Source organism: Ailuropoda melanoleuca, chromosome 12, assembly GCF_002007445.2.
Source record: "Ailuropoda melanoleuca isolate Jingjing chromosome 12, ASM200744v2, whole genome shotgun sequence".
NCBI lineage: Eukaryota > Metazoa > Chordata > Mammalia > Carnivora > Ursidae > Ailuropoda > Ailuropoda melanoleuca.
Window position 1 is genome coordinate 33578444 of NC_048229.1, and position 16725 is coordinate 33595168.

At 59.7% G+C, this 16725-nt stretch overlaps 2 protein-coding genes across 3 annotated transcripts; one reads left to right on the forward strand and one right to left on the reverse strand.

The window, feature by feature from the left end:
- Positions 1–2679: 2679 nt before the first annotated feature.
- BLOC1S3 (biogenesis of lysosomal organelles complex 1 subunit 3) lies at positions 2680–5491 on the reverse strand. Its single transcript, XM_034637850.1, is given in 3 exon segments — positions 2680–4502; positions 4504–4859; positions 5335–5491. Coding segments are annotated over 2 exon segments (597 nt in total). The 5' UTR covers positions 4851–4859; positions 5335–5491; the 3' UTR covers positions 2680–4252.
- Positions 5492–5869: 378 nt separating this feature from the next.
- TRAPPC6A (trafficking protein particle complex 6A) lies at positions 5870–16556 on the forward strand. Of its 2 annotated transcripts, XM_002924243.4 has the most exons (6): positions 5870–6023; positions 13918–13985; positions 14212–14329; positions 15002–15085; positions 15283–15376; positions 16207–16556. In XM_002924243.4, the coding sequence occupies exons 1-6, from the start codon at positions 5940–5942 to the stop codon at positions 16236–16238; spliced, it is 480 nt and encodes a 159-aa protein (XP_002924289.1). In that variant the 5' UTR covers positions 5870–5939; the 3' UTR covers positions 16239–16556. The 2 variants fall into 2 exon arrangements, with proteins under 2 accessions (XP_002924289.1, XP_034493742.1); XM_034637851.1 differs by lacking the exon at positions 13918–13985 and having other exon boundaries at positions 5883–6023.
- Positions 16557–16725: the final 169 nt, after the last annotated feature.

The following is a 16725-nucleotide window of genomic DNA, read 5'->3' on the forward strand; positions in this document are numbered from 1 at the left end:
GTAGAGATTACTTAAAGATAAAATCTTGGTGGGGGGAAAGGTCCCAATTAGTCTTTGGGCCTCACATACAAACAGCTGGATTATTAAGAAGTGCAGAACCCAGACACATTGCCTGGAAAAGGAATAAAGCTTTCTCATGGGGGACCATCTCCCTCCTGCCTCCGCCCTCCCTCTTCTTCCCTTTCTTTCCCCTCTCCTTTTCCCTCACCCCGTGTGCAGAATAAGGAACTGAACCCATGAGACCCTATTACAGCAGGACATCCTGATCTTTACTTCCTTACCTGGTGATACTCCAATCGCACCTATAAAAAAGGAAGGAAAGTTTGATCCAGGAGAGAATCAGATCTACCAGTTTGTACAAGAGCGAAGAGCCAGGAATGGGCGAAGTTCTGGCGACCCTGTGGGCCCTACCCCAGCCACCATTGTCACCTGGATCCCTTCTGGCACAGCCGGCGCGCAGGAAGGGACCTCTGCTCAGCTCTCTTCCCAGCTCACTGCCTCCCCCCTCGAGATTTCTCTTTGCGTCCTCTTTTAGGGGGAGATGGTGAACAAGGACTCGCATACCTCGGGGGTGCTGTGACCGTCCCCCCATATCTTCCCAATTCTTTAAAGGTGCCTTAGACTTTGTAGCCTTTACCCCAGCCTTTGCCTCCCTTGTTCAATACAGATATATATATATAGAGAGAGATATCTATCTATATATATTTTAAAGATTTTATTTACTTATTTTAGAGATAGAGAGGGGGCGGGGGAGGAGCAGAGGGAAAGGGACTAGCAGGCTCCACGCTGAGCTCCTGATGCAGGGCTCGATCCCACCCCCTTGAGATCATAACCAGAGCGGAAATCAAGAACTGGACACTCAACCGACCGAGCCACCCAGGCGCCCCTGCTCCCCGCCCCCGGTTCCATATACCGATGACCTCGTGCTCTGTAATCAGCCTAGGCAGGCTGACTTTCGACTCCCTTGTCTTCCTTGAGGCAGTAGCTGAACGAGGCCATCACGCCTCCAGACCTAAACTTCCGTGGGCGCAAACCACTGTCACCTGCTTAGGACCTGAGACGTCTCAGCGTGCTCGAAAACTCACCCCCAAATTCTGCCCATCCTTCTCCCCAAACCAAAACAGCAGCTTTGTAAATCTCCAGGGGCAGCTGGTGACTGCCGCCCACAGATGGCTATTTTTGCTGCCCCTTCTGAACCTTTATATGCCTTCCTCCCAGATGCTACTCACAACCCATTTCCCAGCCCTTGGAGGCAGGGACCGCCTTTGAAACTTGAAAATAAGCATCATCCACAGCCCCGGCTTTCAGCCTCCCTGACTGACTAACCTTTTGACTTCACACTACCGGGAGGATGGTGGAAGGGCGGCGGGCATTCTAGGACAAGCTTCTGCCTCCCGGGTATGTCCCGGAGCCACCTCTCCTGTCAGTTAGAGCCCAGGCATCAGGCATAGCCTGGGCCTGCCAGCGGTAGTGGCAGCGGCCACCTGGACAAAGCCAGGACTCTCCCCATAGAGCCCCTGTCACCTCTATGCTCCAGAGGCTGCACCTGCTCTCTTCCAAGTTCACAGGACACAGCACTCTCAACTCGGCTGGCAGACCACTTGTGACCCACCCTCCATCAGCTTATAGGGCTGTGACACCGACACCCGGCGTTCTCCTCTCCCTCTCCCTCCCTGTTGGGGGTCCCTGCTCCGTTCACCATTGCAATGGTACAAAGGGTCTCCGGGCCACCAGGGGAACTCTTAGCGCCCCCCCCCCCCGCAAACAACCCAGACTTATCTCTATTTTGTGACGGTTCCTGCAGACGAAACTGGCAGGGCAGCAGAGTGGGCCCCCAGCATAGTTTTCCCACGCGAAGCACGGGAATCATACCTACTCTTTCCCCGCAGGAAACTCAGCCCACGGCTCCGAGCTCAGAGCTCTCCCTAGAGTTTACACAGCAGGAAAGGAGAAAACTGCCACCATCCACAAAAATTCCGGCTGTGCTTTTAGAGTCTGCTGTACTGCTGACACACCTAGAAATTCCACAGATCCTTTTTTTTAAGATTTCATTTATTTGAGAGAGAAAGAGTACAAGCAGGGCGAGCAGCAGGGAGAGGGAGAAGCAGGCTCCTCGTCAGAGCAGGGAGCCCAATGTGGGACTCGATCCTACAACCCTGGGATCATGACCTGAGCCAAAGACAGACGCTTACCTGACTGAGCCACTCAGGTGCCCCAGGTCGTTTATTTTTAAACCAGCATTTCTGGGTATTTTTGCAGAGGCAACCACCCTGCCGAAGCACCAGTCCCAGAATCTCCTTCACAAAACACACATTCAGTGGCACCACTCACCCCAGCTGCTCTCCCCCCACCCACTGCTCTCTCCAATAGAAGACGGTGACATCTTCTATCAAGTAGGTTATGCTCCCCTCCGACTCAGGGCCTTTGCATAGGCTGTTCCCTCCCTGCCTGGAACTCTTCTCCACTCAATCCAGGTTCACCTGTTTACAACGTCAGGGCTCAGCTCAAACTCATGCCTCGATTCCTTGGCGAAGCCATGTGACCTCCCCCCATCTGCCCAGACATGGTCAGAGAGATCTTGGTTCCGCCCTCACAAAACTCCTGTACGTCTTCACGGCCCTCGACATAGTGCCAGAAAAATCACAGCTAAAGTCTAAATTGCAGTTACGAAAACTATCCATTTTTTTAGGAGAAGTTTATTAACGTCTGTCTCCCCCAGCAGACTGTAAGCTCTGTGAGGGCCTGGGCTGGCTGCCGTACCCCGAATGCCCAGCACAGGACAGGCGCAGAACAGGTGCTCGGTAACTGCGTGCTGAGTCAACAAAATGTGAATAAATGTGGAAACTGCACAAAAAACTGGGGTTCCAATTTCCCGGCTACAGCTTCACCTTTCATAGGCCCGGTATGAAAGCTCTCTCGGGAACCCCATTCTCAGAGAACTCATCAACGAACCTACCCCCACTCAGGCGGGGAGACAAGACAAATTCTCCATAGCAGTCAGTGTTTTGAGTTTTAATGAGACGGGCACGGAGCACTCTGTCAACTCTCCATGGGGCGGGGGGGCCTCGGATCTCAGCTTCAGGTTGGGATTACAAAGTGGGGGAGGTGGATTAATGTGAATGGGACTGGGGGGCCAGGGCTGGAGACAAAAGAGAGGACAGAAATTTTGCTAACCCCAGACCCTGAGCCGAGCCGGAAATCCAAGTCCCTGTAGCCTCCAGTGGCCAAGCTAGGGAACAGACACGGTGTGTGTGGTCCTTATCTGCAGATCAGTGTCATAACGCACCCAAAGCACCTGGGCAGGACTGTATGAGGCCCTAAGTGCCTGAAGAGTGCCAATGCCAGCCTGGAGAGTCAGGAGGAGACCCATGTTGTATCTAGAACTTGGATACAAAATGCCATTGTGGTTTGGAGGGAGGGGGACATAACAACTTGGTCTAGAGGGTCTGGAGGAGATGCCATCTTAGGCCTGGAAAACTGGGAGGGCTCCCTTGTGTCAGGAGGGGGCCTCACCTTGGGCCTGATGAAGGAAACCATGGGCCCCCCGGGGGGGGGGTCTATGAAGCTCAGAATCAGGTAGATAGTATAAGCAGAATGGGAAAGGCAAAAGAAGCAAAACTAATCCTAAAGGTACAGCTGGACTCAGGAAACAAGATGGGGCCCAAGGGGTGTGGCTAAACCCAAGAATTGCAAGCTAGGAGCTGGCAGAACAAGGACTAGGAGATGGAACCAGGGCCAGGCCTGAGGAGCACAAAAAGGTCCCAGCCTAGGGGGACAAAATTCCAGGAGTGGGGCCAGGACCAGAGGCAGGGCCAAGGGAGTGAAGGAAGATGCTTTGGAATCTGCAGCAGATTCTGGCGCTCCTATGGGAAGAAGCAAGACCAGCCCCCTGAGCAGAAACCAAACTCAAGAAAGGCAGAGCACAAGGAAAGGTGAAGCAACGGGAGACCCCACGATGGAGAAAGATCAAGGAGCTACTGGTTACCAGAGGCTGGAACCAAGCCTCAGGGACACGCCTGGAACCAGGGAGCAGACAGGGACGGGACCCAGGGGTAGGAACCAGATGCTAGAGGCAGGGCAGGGCTATTATATTACCATCCCCACCCGTCACCACGCAGCGTTATCCAGGGGCCAGGCTCACCCTGAGGGTGACAACAAGATGCGCAGGGAGCTACACAGGGTACAGGACCAGGTCCCAGAGGCCTCAGGGCTACCCCTAGGGCGAAGAGTCAGGCGGGGCAGTGGGTTCCTGCTAGGCCCGCGGTCCCGGTTCTTGCTCAGGTTCGGTCCCCGGCACGCCGCGGATGTCAGGGAGCAGGCGGCAGCCGGCCACTATGTCCAGGCGCTCGGCCAGCGCGCAGAGGTCCCCCCGCGCCAGGCGCACGCTGTGGGCCGCCGCCAACCCAGCCGCCTGGGCTGCCGCAAGCCTACTGGCCAGGGCGGCCACGTCGCGGCCCGCGCGGCGGTACACGCCGCTCACCGCGGCCGCCACGTCGTGGTCGCCGCGCCTGGCTCTCGGCCAGCCGGAGCTGCAGCAGCGAGCGCGCGGGGGCCGGCGCCGGGGTCTCCTCCGCGCCCCAGGCCTCCCCGGCCGTGTCCCGCTGCACCACCAGCGGAGGCAGGTCCCCCGGCGCGGCGGTCGGCTCCGGCTCCGAGTCCGAGTCGGTTTCCGCGGCCTCCCCGGCCACCCGCAGCCCCGTGGGGCGGCCGCGCGTCGGCCCCGAGGGGCCCAGGTACAGCTCCTCCTCCGACGAGGACGCAGAGAGCTCCGAGTCCGTCTCGGCCGCCTCCCCCGGCACCACCGTCTCGGGCCTCCGCGGCGGCCTCCGCCGACGACCCTGGGACGCCATGGCGCGGAACTAGGGAGAAGAGGGGCGAAGGGACGGCATGAGAGGCGCCCGGCGGTGCTTACAAGGCGCAGGTTCTGGATTCCCAACCCCTTCACTGACTAGCTGAGCAATTTGGGGCCATATGCGCCCCCTGCCCGGGCCCCAGTTTCCTCTTCTGTAAACGGGCTCATCATCCCTGCTGCCAGAGATAATGGGAGCCACTGGACCCCACCCTCTGTGTACTGATGGGAGAACTGAGGACCAGACGGATGAAGGCTCTGAGGCCCGAGATCCCAGAGTCCCAACCCCAGCAGTTTCCGATTTTGCCTCCTAGCAGAGGCCACACCCTCCACACCTCCAAGCCTGTGTCAGATCTGGAAGCACACGGGCTCCTGAGCTACTCAGGGACCAGTGCCAGGGTCATAGAAAGGGTGACAGCCCAGCTGGACTCTGGGGAGCGTGCACGAGTGGGGCCGCGGGGGAGCGCTATCCCCGAAGACCATACCTGGTTACCGAAGCTCCGAGCCTGCAGCACCCGCTACGCAGCCGAAGCGCTCCGTCTTCCCGGAGGGAGGAGGGTGACAGCCGCAACCAATAGGGGAGCACGCTGGGCGGGCACGGCGGCCAAACACGTGGGCCGCTCGGCTACCTACCAGGAAAGCAAGCCCTCAAAACCAGCTGTGTGTAAGGGGGGGAAGGAGGGGGATGAATAGTCACGTGATTATAAGTACGACCAGTAGGAAAGCGGCTGGGCTGGCGCTTCCGGATTGTGCTGCTTGGCGAGTGGACAAATAGAAATTTTTAAAAACTGAGGTTTGTCTCAGGTAACCAGTGATTCGGCCAATGGAAATGCTCGGCAACCCGGAAGCAGCCTGGAGACGAAGGGGAAGGGCGGAGATGCTGTCACGTGCGGCCAATGAAAAGAGGCCCTCCCTCTAAGTCTCCCGGGTTCACGCGCGCACCATGTGAGCCTGGTAGGCGGGGCTAGCCTGCAACCCCAGTGGAGGCGGCGGTGGGCTGGCTCGCGTCTAGGTGCAGGAGGCGGGGCTTGTCCAGCCGGGCCAATAAGAGCACGAAGCGCTGGATGGTCGTAGGGCGCGAGGCCGGCGCATGGCGGACGCGGCGCTGTTCGAGTTTCTGCACACGGAGATGGTGGCGGAGCTGTGGGCGCACCACTCCGACCCTGGCCCTGGGGTGAGCGCCGGGTCCCGGGGTGGGGAAGAGGCGCGGGCCGCGCCCCTGGGGAGCGCGGGGGGCGGGTCAACGGTCCCGGATCGAACTCCGACCCCGCCCCTGCCTCGCTAGGTGCTGGTCCCTCCTCTGTGAAGTGGGGATCGCAGCAGGGCCGGCCTCGCGGGTTACTGCTAAAAGTGAGCGAGGCAGCTCCGACTAAAGCTTAGCTCAAGGCCTAGCACAGAATCAGCAGGTAATAATTATAATAATTACTATTATTGGACTGTACCAAGGAGTGACTGCCTGGGTTGAATCCCGCCTGCTCCACTAAGTAGATGTGAAAGCCAGTGACTGAATCTCCTGTGTGCCTCAGTTTCTTCCTTAGTAAAATGGGGATTATAACAGCACCTCAGTCTCAGAGAAGGACATGTACTCATCCAACAAACACTTATTAGGCACCTATTGTATTCCAGGCACTGTTTCCTTGTCCTTACGAAACTTATAGAGGAGTCAAACAAAAATGTGCCACTGCCTAGTGAGAAGTTCCATAAAGAAAACTTCCATAGAGGAGCGCCTGGGTGGTTCAGTCAATTACGCATCTGCCTTTGGCTCGGGTCATGATTCCAGGGTCCTGGGATCCAACCCTGCTCAGCAGGGAGCCTGCTTCTCCCTCTGCCGCTCCCCCTGCTTGTGCTCTCTCTTGCGTGCTCACTCTCTCTCTCTCTAATAAAATCTTAAAAAACCAAAAAACTTCCATAGAGTCATGAAAAAAATAGGGATGGAGTGATTGATGGTGGGAGAGAGCCTTCCCGAGGGACAGACTGTAGGAAGTTAGCCCTGTGGTTAAGGCGGGGTGGGGGTGGGGTGAGGGGGGCGGAGCGCATTCCAGAAGGAAAGGAACAACAGGTGCAAAGCCCTGAGGTAGGAGCATGCTTGGCATTTTGGAAGTTGGTTCTTCTGAGGAATAAATGACTCAAACTTTAAAGCACTTAGGGTGACGTCAAGCACCTAATCCGCCCCCAGAACATGGGAGCTCTTGTTATAAAATCTGTTACCAAAAAGAAAGGGTTGGGGAGAGAATAAGGTGCTTGAGAAGTGAGCGGTGGGATAAATTTTTTTTCATTATTATTCTTAGCATGATTATCGTCATCATCAACGTGCAAGACGTTTTTACTGGCTTAGGTTTTCTGGTTTAGGAGCCCCAAGGAGGGTGTTGCTTCTCATCTCAACATATTTTCTTTTGAGTTCATTCATTCCACACACTTCATCTCAGACCTACCAAGTGTCAGGCCCTGTGGTTGGTCCTGGGAATTCCTCAGTGAACCCTACAAAACTCCTGGTCCTCCTGGAGTGGAGGACACAATAAGATAAATGAATACAGTCTAGTATGTTAAGGAAATGCCATGAGAAAGATGAAGCGTGGGATAGGGAGTGTGCATTGGCCTGTGTGTTGGCGGCGGTGGGGGGGGGTGTTTCAGTGTCTCAGTACCCCATCCAGCCTGGCTTTCAAGCCAGAAACTCCGGTATTGCTGACATCAGCCTTTTCTCCCCCACCAGCAACCCCCAACCAGGCCCTGCCCCTATTCTTTCCAAAGATGTGTACCACTTCTCCCCACCCCTGCCCTGGAGTCCAGGCCCCTCTATGCCTCTGTGCCAGCCTCCTCCCTCATCTCTCAGCTCATTTCACCTGTCATATCTTCACTGCATTCACATCGATTAATCCTTCAGACTTTGGCTCAAATGCCCCTTCCTCTGGGAAGCCTTCCGTGAGCCCCCCCAGTCCAAGTCAGGTGTTGTTGTGATGTTTTAGCAGCCCCTCCCATTTGTCCTTCGTAGCCCTATCACACCGAAGTATGTATCTGAATTAGAGGTCCGAGTGAGCCTTTGATTGACATCCACCCTCCCCCCCCCCGGACTGTGCACCGTGTGGGCTAGGACCAGGTCTGCCTTGATTACCGCACAGTAGGTCCTGTGCACACGTAGGTCCTCAGCTGTGGTTGCAGCTCCTGTGCTGTGGGGGGGCTGGGGTGGGGACTGGGATTTGTAATCATAAGAGAGCCTACCACAAATGAATGTTTCCTGTGCACACTCACGGGCTTCACACTCCCGATTTCATTTGATCCTCCTACCGACCCACAAGAGGTCAGCACAATCCTCCCTGCTTTGTAGGCTTTGGAGCCTGAGAAACCAAGGCTTTGATGGACAGGAGCACTGGCTCTCAAGTGGCAGAGTCAGGAATGTAACTAGGCCTCTCGCCTCCAAAGCCTAGCCAGCATTTCTCAGTGCCCCTTCCCTGGCACTCTCCCAGAGGATTTTAATGGGTTTCTGTGGCCAAGCAAGTGTGGGAGATGCTGGGTTACTCAGCTATGCTCACCAGGGGCTTTCAAAGCACACGAACGTGCCCGGGACCCAGCTGCCACGGGGATTCCCAGGCTGGGGTCCTACCCCAGAGCTCCTCAGTGCTTCCTGGGTGCAGCCACAGGTGAGGTCTGCAGCAGTTCCCCCACGTGCCTGCCACCTGCAAGCCCCATTTTCAGGGCCATATCAGGACAACTGCTGTTAGGGGCGCCTGGGTGGCTCAGTCGGTTGAGCATCTGCCTTCAGCTCAAGTCATGATCCCAGGGTCCTGCATCATCTCAGCAGGGAGCCCCCTTCTCCCTCTCCATCTGCCCCCCCGCCATGCACTCTCTCTCTCAAATAAATAAATAAATAAAATCGTTTTGAAAAAGAGAGATCTGCTGTTTGCTCAGCCCTGTCTCTTCCACTCCTGGCCCCACCTCCCTCTTCCTCTTTCTGTTCCTTCTCTTTGGTGCAACAAGTATCCTGTCTGAACCAATTGCAGGTCTCCTGTTGGGTACTTGTGGCATCCCCAGAACCATCTTCTGTCAGATTTAGTCCTCAGAACAGCCTTGCAAAGTAGACATTACCATCCCCTTTTACAGAGGAGGAACTGAGGCCCCAGAGGGGGTGCCTTCCCTGGGCTGCGTGGTGAGAATCCGAGGGGAAATCAGGACTCAGGCTTCGGCCTCCAAAGCTTGTCTGTGGCTTCAGGTCTGTCCTTCCCACCAGCTGTCAGATTCCTTGAGCACAGGGATGGTGGGCTCCTTCCTCTGTCCCCAGAGCACACATGCCCAGGAGTTTTGGAGATTTCCATTTCCTGCCTGATATGGTGGTTATCTGTGGCTGCTGAATGGATTTTTCTGTACAGTTACAGTGGCGAGGAAGACTAGCCAAAGGAGCCAGGAGGTCAAAGGGCCTTGGTTATCTTAGCAGGAAAAACCTGGGGAGGAGGTGCCTGTGGTTCCCCCACCTCTCAGCTTTGAAGATAAGGAAAGCCTGGGGGCAAAGGAGTTAATCCTCCACACAGCAGAGAGCATCAGTCAGCGACTACTGGGAGCCCTGGCAGGCGGCCCAGGAGCAGCCCTGCTGGGCCAGACCTTCCTCCTCCCAGGCCCAGCGAGTGCCCATGCCAGCCTAGGCACCTGGGGGTGGGGGCAGCAGCTATCAGATGCAGCCCCTGCCCTTGGAAAGAGGCTGGGGAACCCTCCCATTCCTGGCAGAGTTGTCTCCCAGGGACAGAGCCCTGGACGGGCGCCATGCACTTGAAGCCAGGGAGCTAGCGGTGGGAATTTGGGCTCTGTCCTGCGAGTGGGGGGAACCATAGAAGGTTTAAGCCGAGGTGCGCTGGGTACAGATCTACTTTTTAGAAGGCCTCCCAGGCCACATGAATGGGCCTGAAGGGACACGAGGCTGGCCGGCTGCGGCAGGGGCCTGGAGCACAGGCAAGCACTCAGCCTGGGGTGGGAGGAATTAGGCCTGGGGGCTTTGGGAGTGTTGGGGGGAGAAGGCGGGATCTGGGGGTGTCTGGGACTGCCTGGGTGGATGCGGGAGGTGAGTCCAGGGCCGCAGGGTGGGAGGTGTGCTGGCTTTCCATGCTTGCTCATTCTTACTCTCCGGTTCACTCTCCGCACTTCTGGGTCTCTTGGGGCTGCGCACCTGGGGGAGGGAGGACGTCCCCTCTCTCTGTGCTCCTCTCAAGGCAGGAGCCCAGGCAGCTCGTCCCCCAGGTCCCCCAGCAGGGCCTGCACAGATCACTGTGGGCCAGGGCATCAGAAGAGGCAGAAGGAGTCCAGCGTGGGGCCCCCACCCACTCCCCGTGTTTAGGCCAGGATGGTCTCTGCGAGTCCGTGCTCAGGGTGCACGGGAGGCTCCCATCGCTTGTTTGCCCATCCTTCTCCTTGGGGCTCAGTGGCACTTTTCTGTCTGAACACTTGAACCTTCCTGCAGGGAGCACCCTCTTCCCTTACCGTCTCTTCGATTCTTCTTCCACATGGTTCCAGCTCATCTTCTTGGCCCTCAGATGAACACTGGACTGTCTGGGTCCCTTCCGGGCGACTTACAACTTCTCGGCCAGTTTTTTCCACCTCGTGGGTTTTCCTTGACAGCCTGGGAGGCTTTATCCCCCTTACAGATGTTATTTCTGCTACCACACTTCCCATTTCCCAGGGCTTCCCCTCTGGCTGCCCCTTCCTCCCAGCTCCTGTGCTGGTGGGGCGATGCTAGGAGGGCCTTCTCAAGGGGGCTCCCCTGTTTCTGTGTGATCTCCTTTCCTCTCAGTGGGCTGTTGTGCAAACTCATTTGAGGTTGGGTGGGAGCGGGGGAGAGCCCAGAAGTGCTCTGGCTCTGGCTCTGGCTCTGGGCTGGGCCAGGAGGATGAGAGTCCTGCCCAGGCTTTCGTAAGAGTGATAAACCTTTAATCCCCGAAGAGCTTTTGTAGGGACTGGGGGAGGCTTCTGCTCCCTTCCTCCTCCACCCTCTCCCCTGTCATCTGCTCATCCTTGGCCGCTCCCTCGCACTGCCTGTCTCTCCTCCCTTTTCTATTGTTCCCGGACCCCACCGCCCCATCTTTCCAGTTCTAGCAAGGGCTGCGTCCAGCGGTGCCACTAGCTGGGGAGAAGCTGTTGCCCAGTGCGGGTCACGCCACCGCTGTGAGGTAGTGCCAGCTGTCAGCGCCATTTCACACATGGGGAAACTGAGGCCTGGGGCCATGAGATAGCTTGCCCAAGGTCAGTAAGCAGCGGAGCCAGGCCTTGAACCCAGGCAGTCTGAAATTCACTGAAGGGAAACCTTTCCAGACCACCCCCCCCCCCCCCCCGGGCCCCCCCCCCGGCCTGGGGACNCCCTGCTGACTCCCAGGCTGTCCGCCCTCAGGGCCACTGTCCTGGCTGTGAGGGGGCTTCCCTGCTTCACTCCTCTCCCTTCACACTTGGCCACAGAGGAGCACCCAGAGCGCGCATTTCTCCCGGAAGCTGAAACCACCCACTGCGCCATTAGCTCCTGCGAGGTCGGGGCAGAAACTGGCGCACCCTCTCCCACGGGGGCCCCTTCCCCGTCCCCACCTCTCACCGCCATCTGCCACCCTCATGGCCAGAGCTGCACCCCCCATCCCTCTTCCTGCCTCCTTGACTTGGCGCACACCCTCTGCTGGGAGTTTCCTCCCCTTCCCGGGCCCCTGCTCTGAGAAGCACCCCGGGGACCCCTCCTGGGGGAGCTGGCTCTGCCCTGCTCCGGGCTCCCCGGCTCCCCTCATATATGGGTTGTCCATTAGCTGGGCACCTGTCACCCCCTCCGGCACAGTGGCTGGCCCCTAGAGGCCACCAGGAAATGTCTGTGGAATGGACGAGAGAGTCCCCACGTGCCAGGAAGGCCTCAGGGACACAGATGTGCTTGGTCAGAGTGGAGGCTGGCCCTGCCTCTTTAAGGCGCTCACCTCCGGAGGGGAGGGGACACGGGAGCACGGTCACCCTGCCACCTGGCAGAGAAGGCTAGCTGAGTGCGCGGCAGGCGGCGTTCTAGGTGCTGAGCTAAGTCGGCCCACGGAACAGAGCACCTCCTTCGTGGGGCTTTTCTTCCTCCCGGGGCTGGTCACCCAGGTTGACAGATGCAGAGGCGGTGAGTGACAGGGACGGTAATACTTGCTGAGCCCAGCTGGGAGCGCTTGACCCGCATTTAATCCTCATAAGGACACTGGGAGGGAGGTAGCGCTGCTAACACCGTCCTCTCTTTCCCCGGGAGGAGGCCGGGGCACAGGGCCCGTGTCCCCCTCGCTGTCTCCCACACCTGAGCTCATCTCTGCACGCCTTAGTCATCAGCCCCCTCCCGGCATGCCAGCCCTGCTGTGCCTGAGGTCACCAGAGGCGTTCTGACGAGGGACCAGAGGGCTGGCCAGCATCAGCCAGCAGGAAGCTGTGTCATCACCAGGTCCGGTTCCCACAGGAGGAGCACGGAATGGCGGGCAGGGGCCTAGGAGCCAGGCGGCCTAGCAGAGAAGAGGGCCACTTTGCTTGAGGACACGGGCGACCTCTGCTCGGGCTTCCCTACGCCCAGCACTTCCCCCTGAGGTGGGCCACAGCTGTGGCCACCCCACTGAGGCCGGGACAGCCGGGGGTGTCGTCCCGGACACCCCCCCACACCCTCTGGTCATCTCAGCTTGGGAGCAAGACAGCCCCATGGCTGCAGGTGCCTGTCACCGCACTCCTCCAAGCCCGGGTTTCCAGGTGTGAACTATGACCTTGCTTACAGGGTTGTTAAACAAGGGGTTTGTACAGAGCACCCAGCGCACGGTGCGTGCTCGAATCCCCACTCCTCGTGTTGCTCGGCTGCTCAGTGGCTCCTGTGCGCCAGGGCCAGTGCTGACGGCCGAGGGTCAGCCCGGGGTCCCACAGAGCTGTCCCCACTCCACAGACGGGTCAGGCTGGGATCGAGGACCCAACCTGGGCTGGGGGAGGGGAGAAGGGAGGCCTCCGAGAATGGGGACAGGGAGCTGTGAGTGAACAGAGAGGCCCCCCTCCTGGACCAAGGGAGGCTGTCCCTGGGGGCAGGGGACCACCCCGGGTGCTGGAGGGACACCTAGGTCCCAGAAGGCTGTGGAAGCCCGCTGAGGAGGCCAGGACATCGTCTAAGAGCTGGATCTAGCCAGAGAAACCCTGTCCACCATTGGGAGGGCTGTGCTGATGGCCTGTCTGACCCAGAGAGAAGACCGGAAGTTACTCCCAAGGGAGTGTGGTGGCCAGATGGAGGGTGGGAGGAAGGGGTCGGGCCTGGGGACTGCTGCCCCCTCCCGGGACTAGCTCTGCTAGGTTTTCTCTGAGGAGCGTGGCGTCTCCCTACACGCTGTCCTGCTGGTTCGGATGCCTCCTTCACTCCGTTCTCTTAGGCCACGCAGAGGAAATACTACAAGTCCACGCTCCTCGGGGCCTACCATCAGCACTCGCAGGCACATGCCTGCTGTCCCCCTCCCGGTGCCTCTGCCGCTCCTACCATGGGACCCTGGCCTGCCTTCTCCAAGCACCTGAGGGGGCATCTCCTGCCCCGAGCCCCTGTGGGGCCCTCCCGGGCTTCCTGGCTGATGTTTTAAGGCATGACGATCACAGTGGATTTTTATAGCTTCCTGCTGGCCAGGCCAGGAGGGTGCCTCCCACCCTGTGAGCCGCGTGCCTGCTGCCACACGAGCCCTTGGGCGAGTCCCCTGGAGCCCCCGTCTGGGGTGGTCCACGTGCTGCTTACCCACAGGGCGCTGTGGGGACACACACTGGAAACGCTCCCGATAAGTGATGGGTGTTCTCAGGAAAGAGCTGACAAGCGGGCTGAAGCCGAGCCTGGGGAACACCCCCATTTTTCCTGAAGCAAGGGGGTGATGCTGTCAAGAGCTGACAGCATCTGCGAGGGAGCATGTTGAGGGACCGACCGAAGGCCTGCACCTGCCCTGGAAGGCGCTCCCTCCTGGCTCTCCTCAGCCCCGAGTGGGCAGGGATGGGCACGTTGGTCTTAGAATACCCTCTGCGGGTGCTATCCCAGGTGGCTCCCGGGTGGAGGTGGCCGCGGTCCCCTGAGCCTCTCTTCCCTGACCTTTTAGGGACAGAAGATGAGCCTGTCTGTCCTGGAGGGCATGGGCTTCCGTGTGGGCCAGGCCCTGGGCGAGAGGTGAGAGCGGCGCTTCCTGCCCTTCCCCTGCCCCCCCGGCTGGCCGGGGGCAGGCAGGAGCTGAGGTCAAGTCCCTTCCTGGGCATGCCTGGGTGGGGAGGGTTTTGTTCCTCCAGAGGGGAGCCCAGCCTGGCTTCCTCCCTCTTCCTTACCCTGGGATCCCCATCCCGGCCCCTCCCGGCCCCACAGCATCAGCCTGGCCCAAGCAGCTGCCACTGTCCCCTAGGCTGCCCCAGGAGACGCTGGCCTTCAGGGAGGAGCTGGACGTCCTCAAGTTCCTGTGCAAAGACCTGTGGGTGGCCGTGTTCCAAAAGCAGATGGACAGCCTCCGCACCAATCACCAGGTGTGTCGCATGCGCCCGGGGCCCAGCTTCCCGACTCCAGGCGGAGACTGAAACCAAGGGGATGAAGGAGGAGAGCCCTCCAGAGGGAGGGTGCAGCGGCTCGCCATTGCTGGGGTGGGGGTGGGGGGCTACACTAAACTCATCGCAAGAGCCAGATTTCCCGACTGGCAACACGGCCCCTCTCCGAGCCTCTGCCCAGTCCTCTGAGGGAAGCCAGGAGGCTGCAATGGGGGGGGGGGGCCACAGCTATTTCCAGAATTTCCACAATCCTCCCAAGACGGGACCTCAGGGAGGGCAGTAGGCGTTCCTGTGGTTGGCAGCATCTCTCCTCGGCCTGACAGCCGCTCTCAAGCTGGCCCGAGTCCCCACCAGGCGCCCACGCCGTGCGGGGCCCCGTCCAGCTTCTCACCACAGCCCCGGGAGGAAGGGCCTGTTCCGGTGTTCACTCCACAAGCCACGCCGTTAGAGGGGCAGGACCAGCACAGCCCGTGGGTGGATCCGTGGCCCAGCGTGGGAAGCCCCTTGGCCCTTCTGGACCACAGGGGTTCTGAGGCCCGGGTCCTTCCAGACTGCAGCCCAACGGGGCGTGGGGCATGGAGTCCTGGCCTTCCGTCCCCCACTTCGAATGCACAGGTGCCCCCCAGCCCCCACTGGGCTCTTCTCTGTCCCCAGGGGACCTACGTCCTGCAGGACAACAGCTTCCCCCTCCTCATCCGGATGGCCTCGGGCCTGCAGTATCTGGAAGAAGCACCCAAGGTAGGGAGGGTGCTTGGACTTGACCTCCCCCTATTTCCTCAGCCCCCACCTCAAGGTGGGCCTCTCCTCAAACTGAAGGGCTGGCCCATGGCCCAGGACCCAGGGGAGGAGTTGCCCCCACTGTGGAGCCCCGGGCCTGGGTGTTGGTGTCCCCGCTTCCCTGGGTGACGTGTGCCCCCCCCCCACTTTGTCCCTAGTTCTTGGCCTTCACCTGCGGCCTCCTGAGAGGCACCCTCAGCACCCTGGGCATCAAGAGCCTGGTCACCGCCTCCGTGGCATCCCTGCCCACCTGTGAGTCGTGGGGGAGGGGGCCCTCCCCATCCCTCAAGTGCGGTAGGGTTCCAGAGCTCTCCTGTCCCTGCTCCCATGCCTCTGGGAGGCGGGCCCGGGCTGCTGAGCCCCTCTGACAGATGGGGAACTTGAGGCCCTGAGAGCTTAAGTCACATTCCCAGGCCATGGGGCTGGGGCGGCCCATCCAGGTCCCTGGCCCTATGGTGCCCCCCGCCAGCCTGCTTCCCTGGGTTGTGCCAGCCCGGAGCAGAGAACCACTGACGGACACTGAGCTGGTCTAGCGGTTGTGAACATTATTCCGGGAGGACATAATAGAAGTCAGCCTGTTTGATGCTCAATGGCAGTCCCCCCAAAGGGCAGCCAGGGCCCGAGGATTGCAGCCTGCCTGACAGGGTGTCCTCCTGACCCCCAGGGCCCTCCATCAGACTAGCTGGAGCTTCATGCCTCCCTGGGGCCAGCCTGCCCTCTGCTCTCCACACCCCTCCAGGTGTTTGTCCCCGTGCCGGTCCCCCAGGCCTGCTTACGGCAGGGGACCTGAGGCCAAGTGGGCAGGACCTGAGCAACACATGCCACAGAAGCCGTGCGGGCCCCTCCTCAGAAGCCTGCGTGCTTGGCCTGCATGCTCCCAGTCACCCACATGGCGCTGGGACGCGGGCCAGGTGGGCGGGGAACAGCACCCCCTTGGCCCAGCCCGAGGCCCAGCTGAGGCCACCCAGTGTGCGGGTGCGGGGCAGGGAGGCGTGTGTCTGCGCATCTCTGAGCTGCACAGGTGCTTTCTGCCTCGCCCCTCAGATCCCAGCCTCGAGCTAAAGCCCGCCCTTCTCTTCCAGGTAAGTTCCAGGTGGTGATTCAGAAAACCTGAGGAGCCCCAGGCCCCCACCCCCCGCTGAGCCTCACAGCCACCGCTGGCCCAGCGACCTTGGAGCACTGCTTCTGGGGGTGGCCAGAGGGCTCGTGTTCGGGACTCCTGGCTCTCTGGGTGATGGACAAACGGGAGGGACGTGCAGGGGTCCAACTGCTTTAGGGCATCACATGTGCTCCCCAAGTGGGTGTCACACAGAGGCGGGGGTGTCCTGGGAACAAGGTGGCCCAAGCTGGGGCCAGTGTGAGGGGATCCCTGCATCGGGCCCCTCACTCTGCATGGCAGACGCCCAATAAAGGTTCTGTATGTGGGGCCAGATTTAAAGAGGAGGGTGGGGGGGTCACTCTGAGTGCTGAAGGGGAGGGGGTATCTGTGAAGCCACGCTGTCATAGGTCTTGCAGGGGTGGTGGGGCAGAGCTCCCTGCGTGGCTCCCCACCCCTCATCCCTCCCCTTGCAGCCCCCTTGCCGCCCCCCCCCCCCCCCCCC

Excerpts from the sequence above, each read along its gene's own strand:
- TRAPPC6A (XM_002924243.4), top strand. The coding sequence starts at position 5,940 with ATGGCGGACGCGGCGCTGTTCGAGTTTCTGCACACGGAGATGGTGGCG. Across the intron at positions 13,986-14,211 it reads GGCCAGGCCCTGGGCGAGAG|GCTGCCCCAGGAGACGCTGG; the intron begins GTGAGAGCGGCG and ends ACTGTCCCCTAG. Across the intron at positions 14,330-15,001 it reads GCCTCCGCACCAATCACCAG|GGGACCTACGTCCTGCAGGA; the intron begins GTGTGTCGCATG and ends CTCTGTCCCCAG.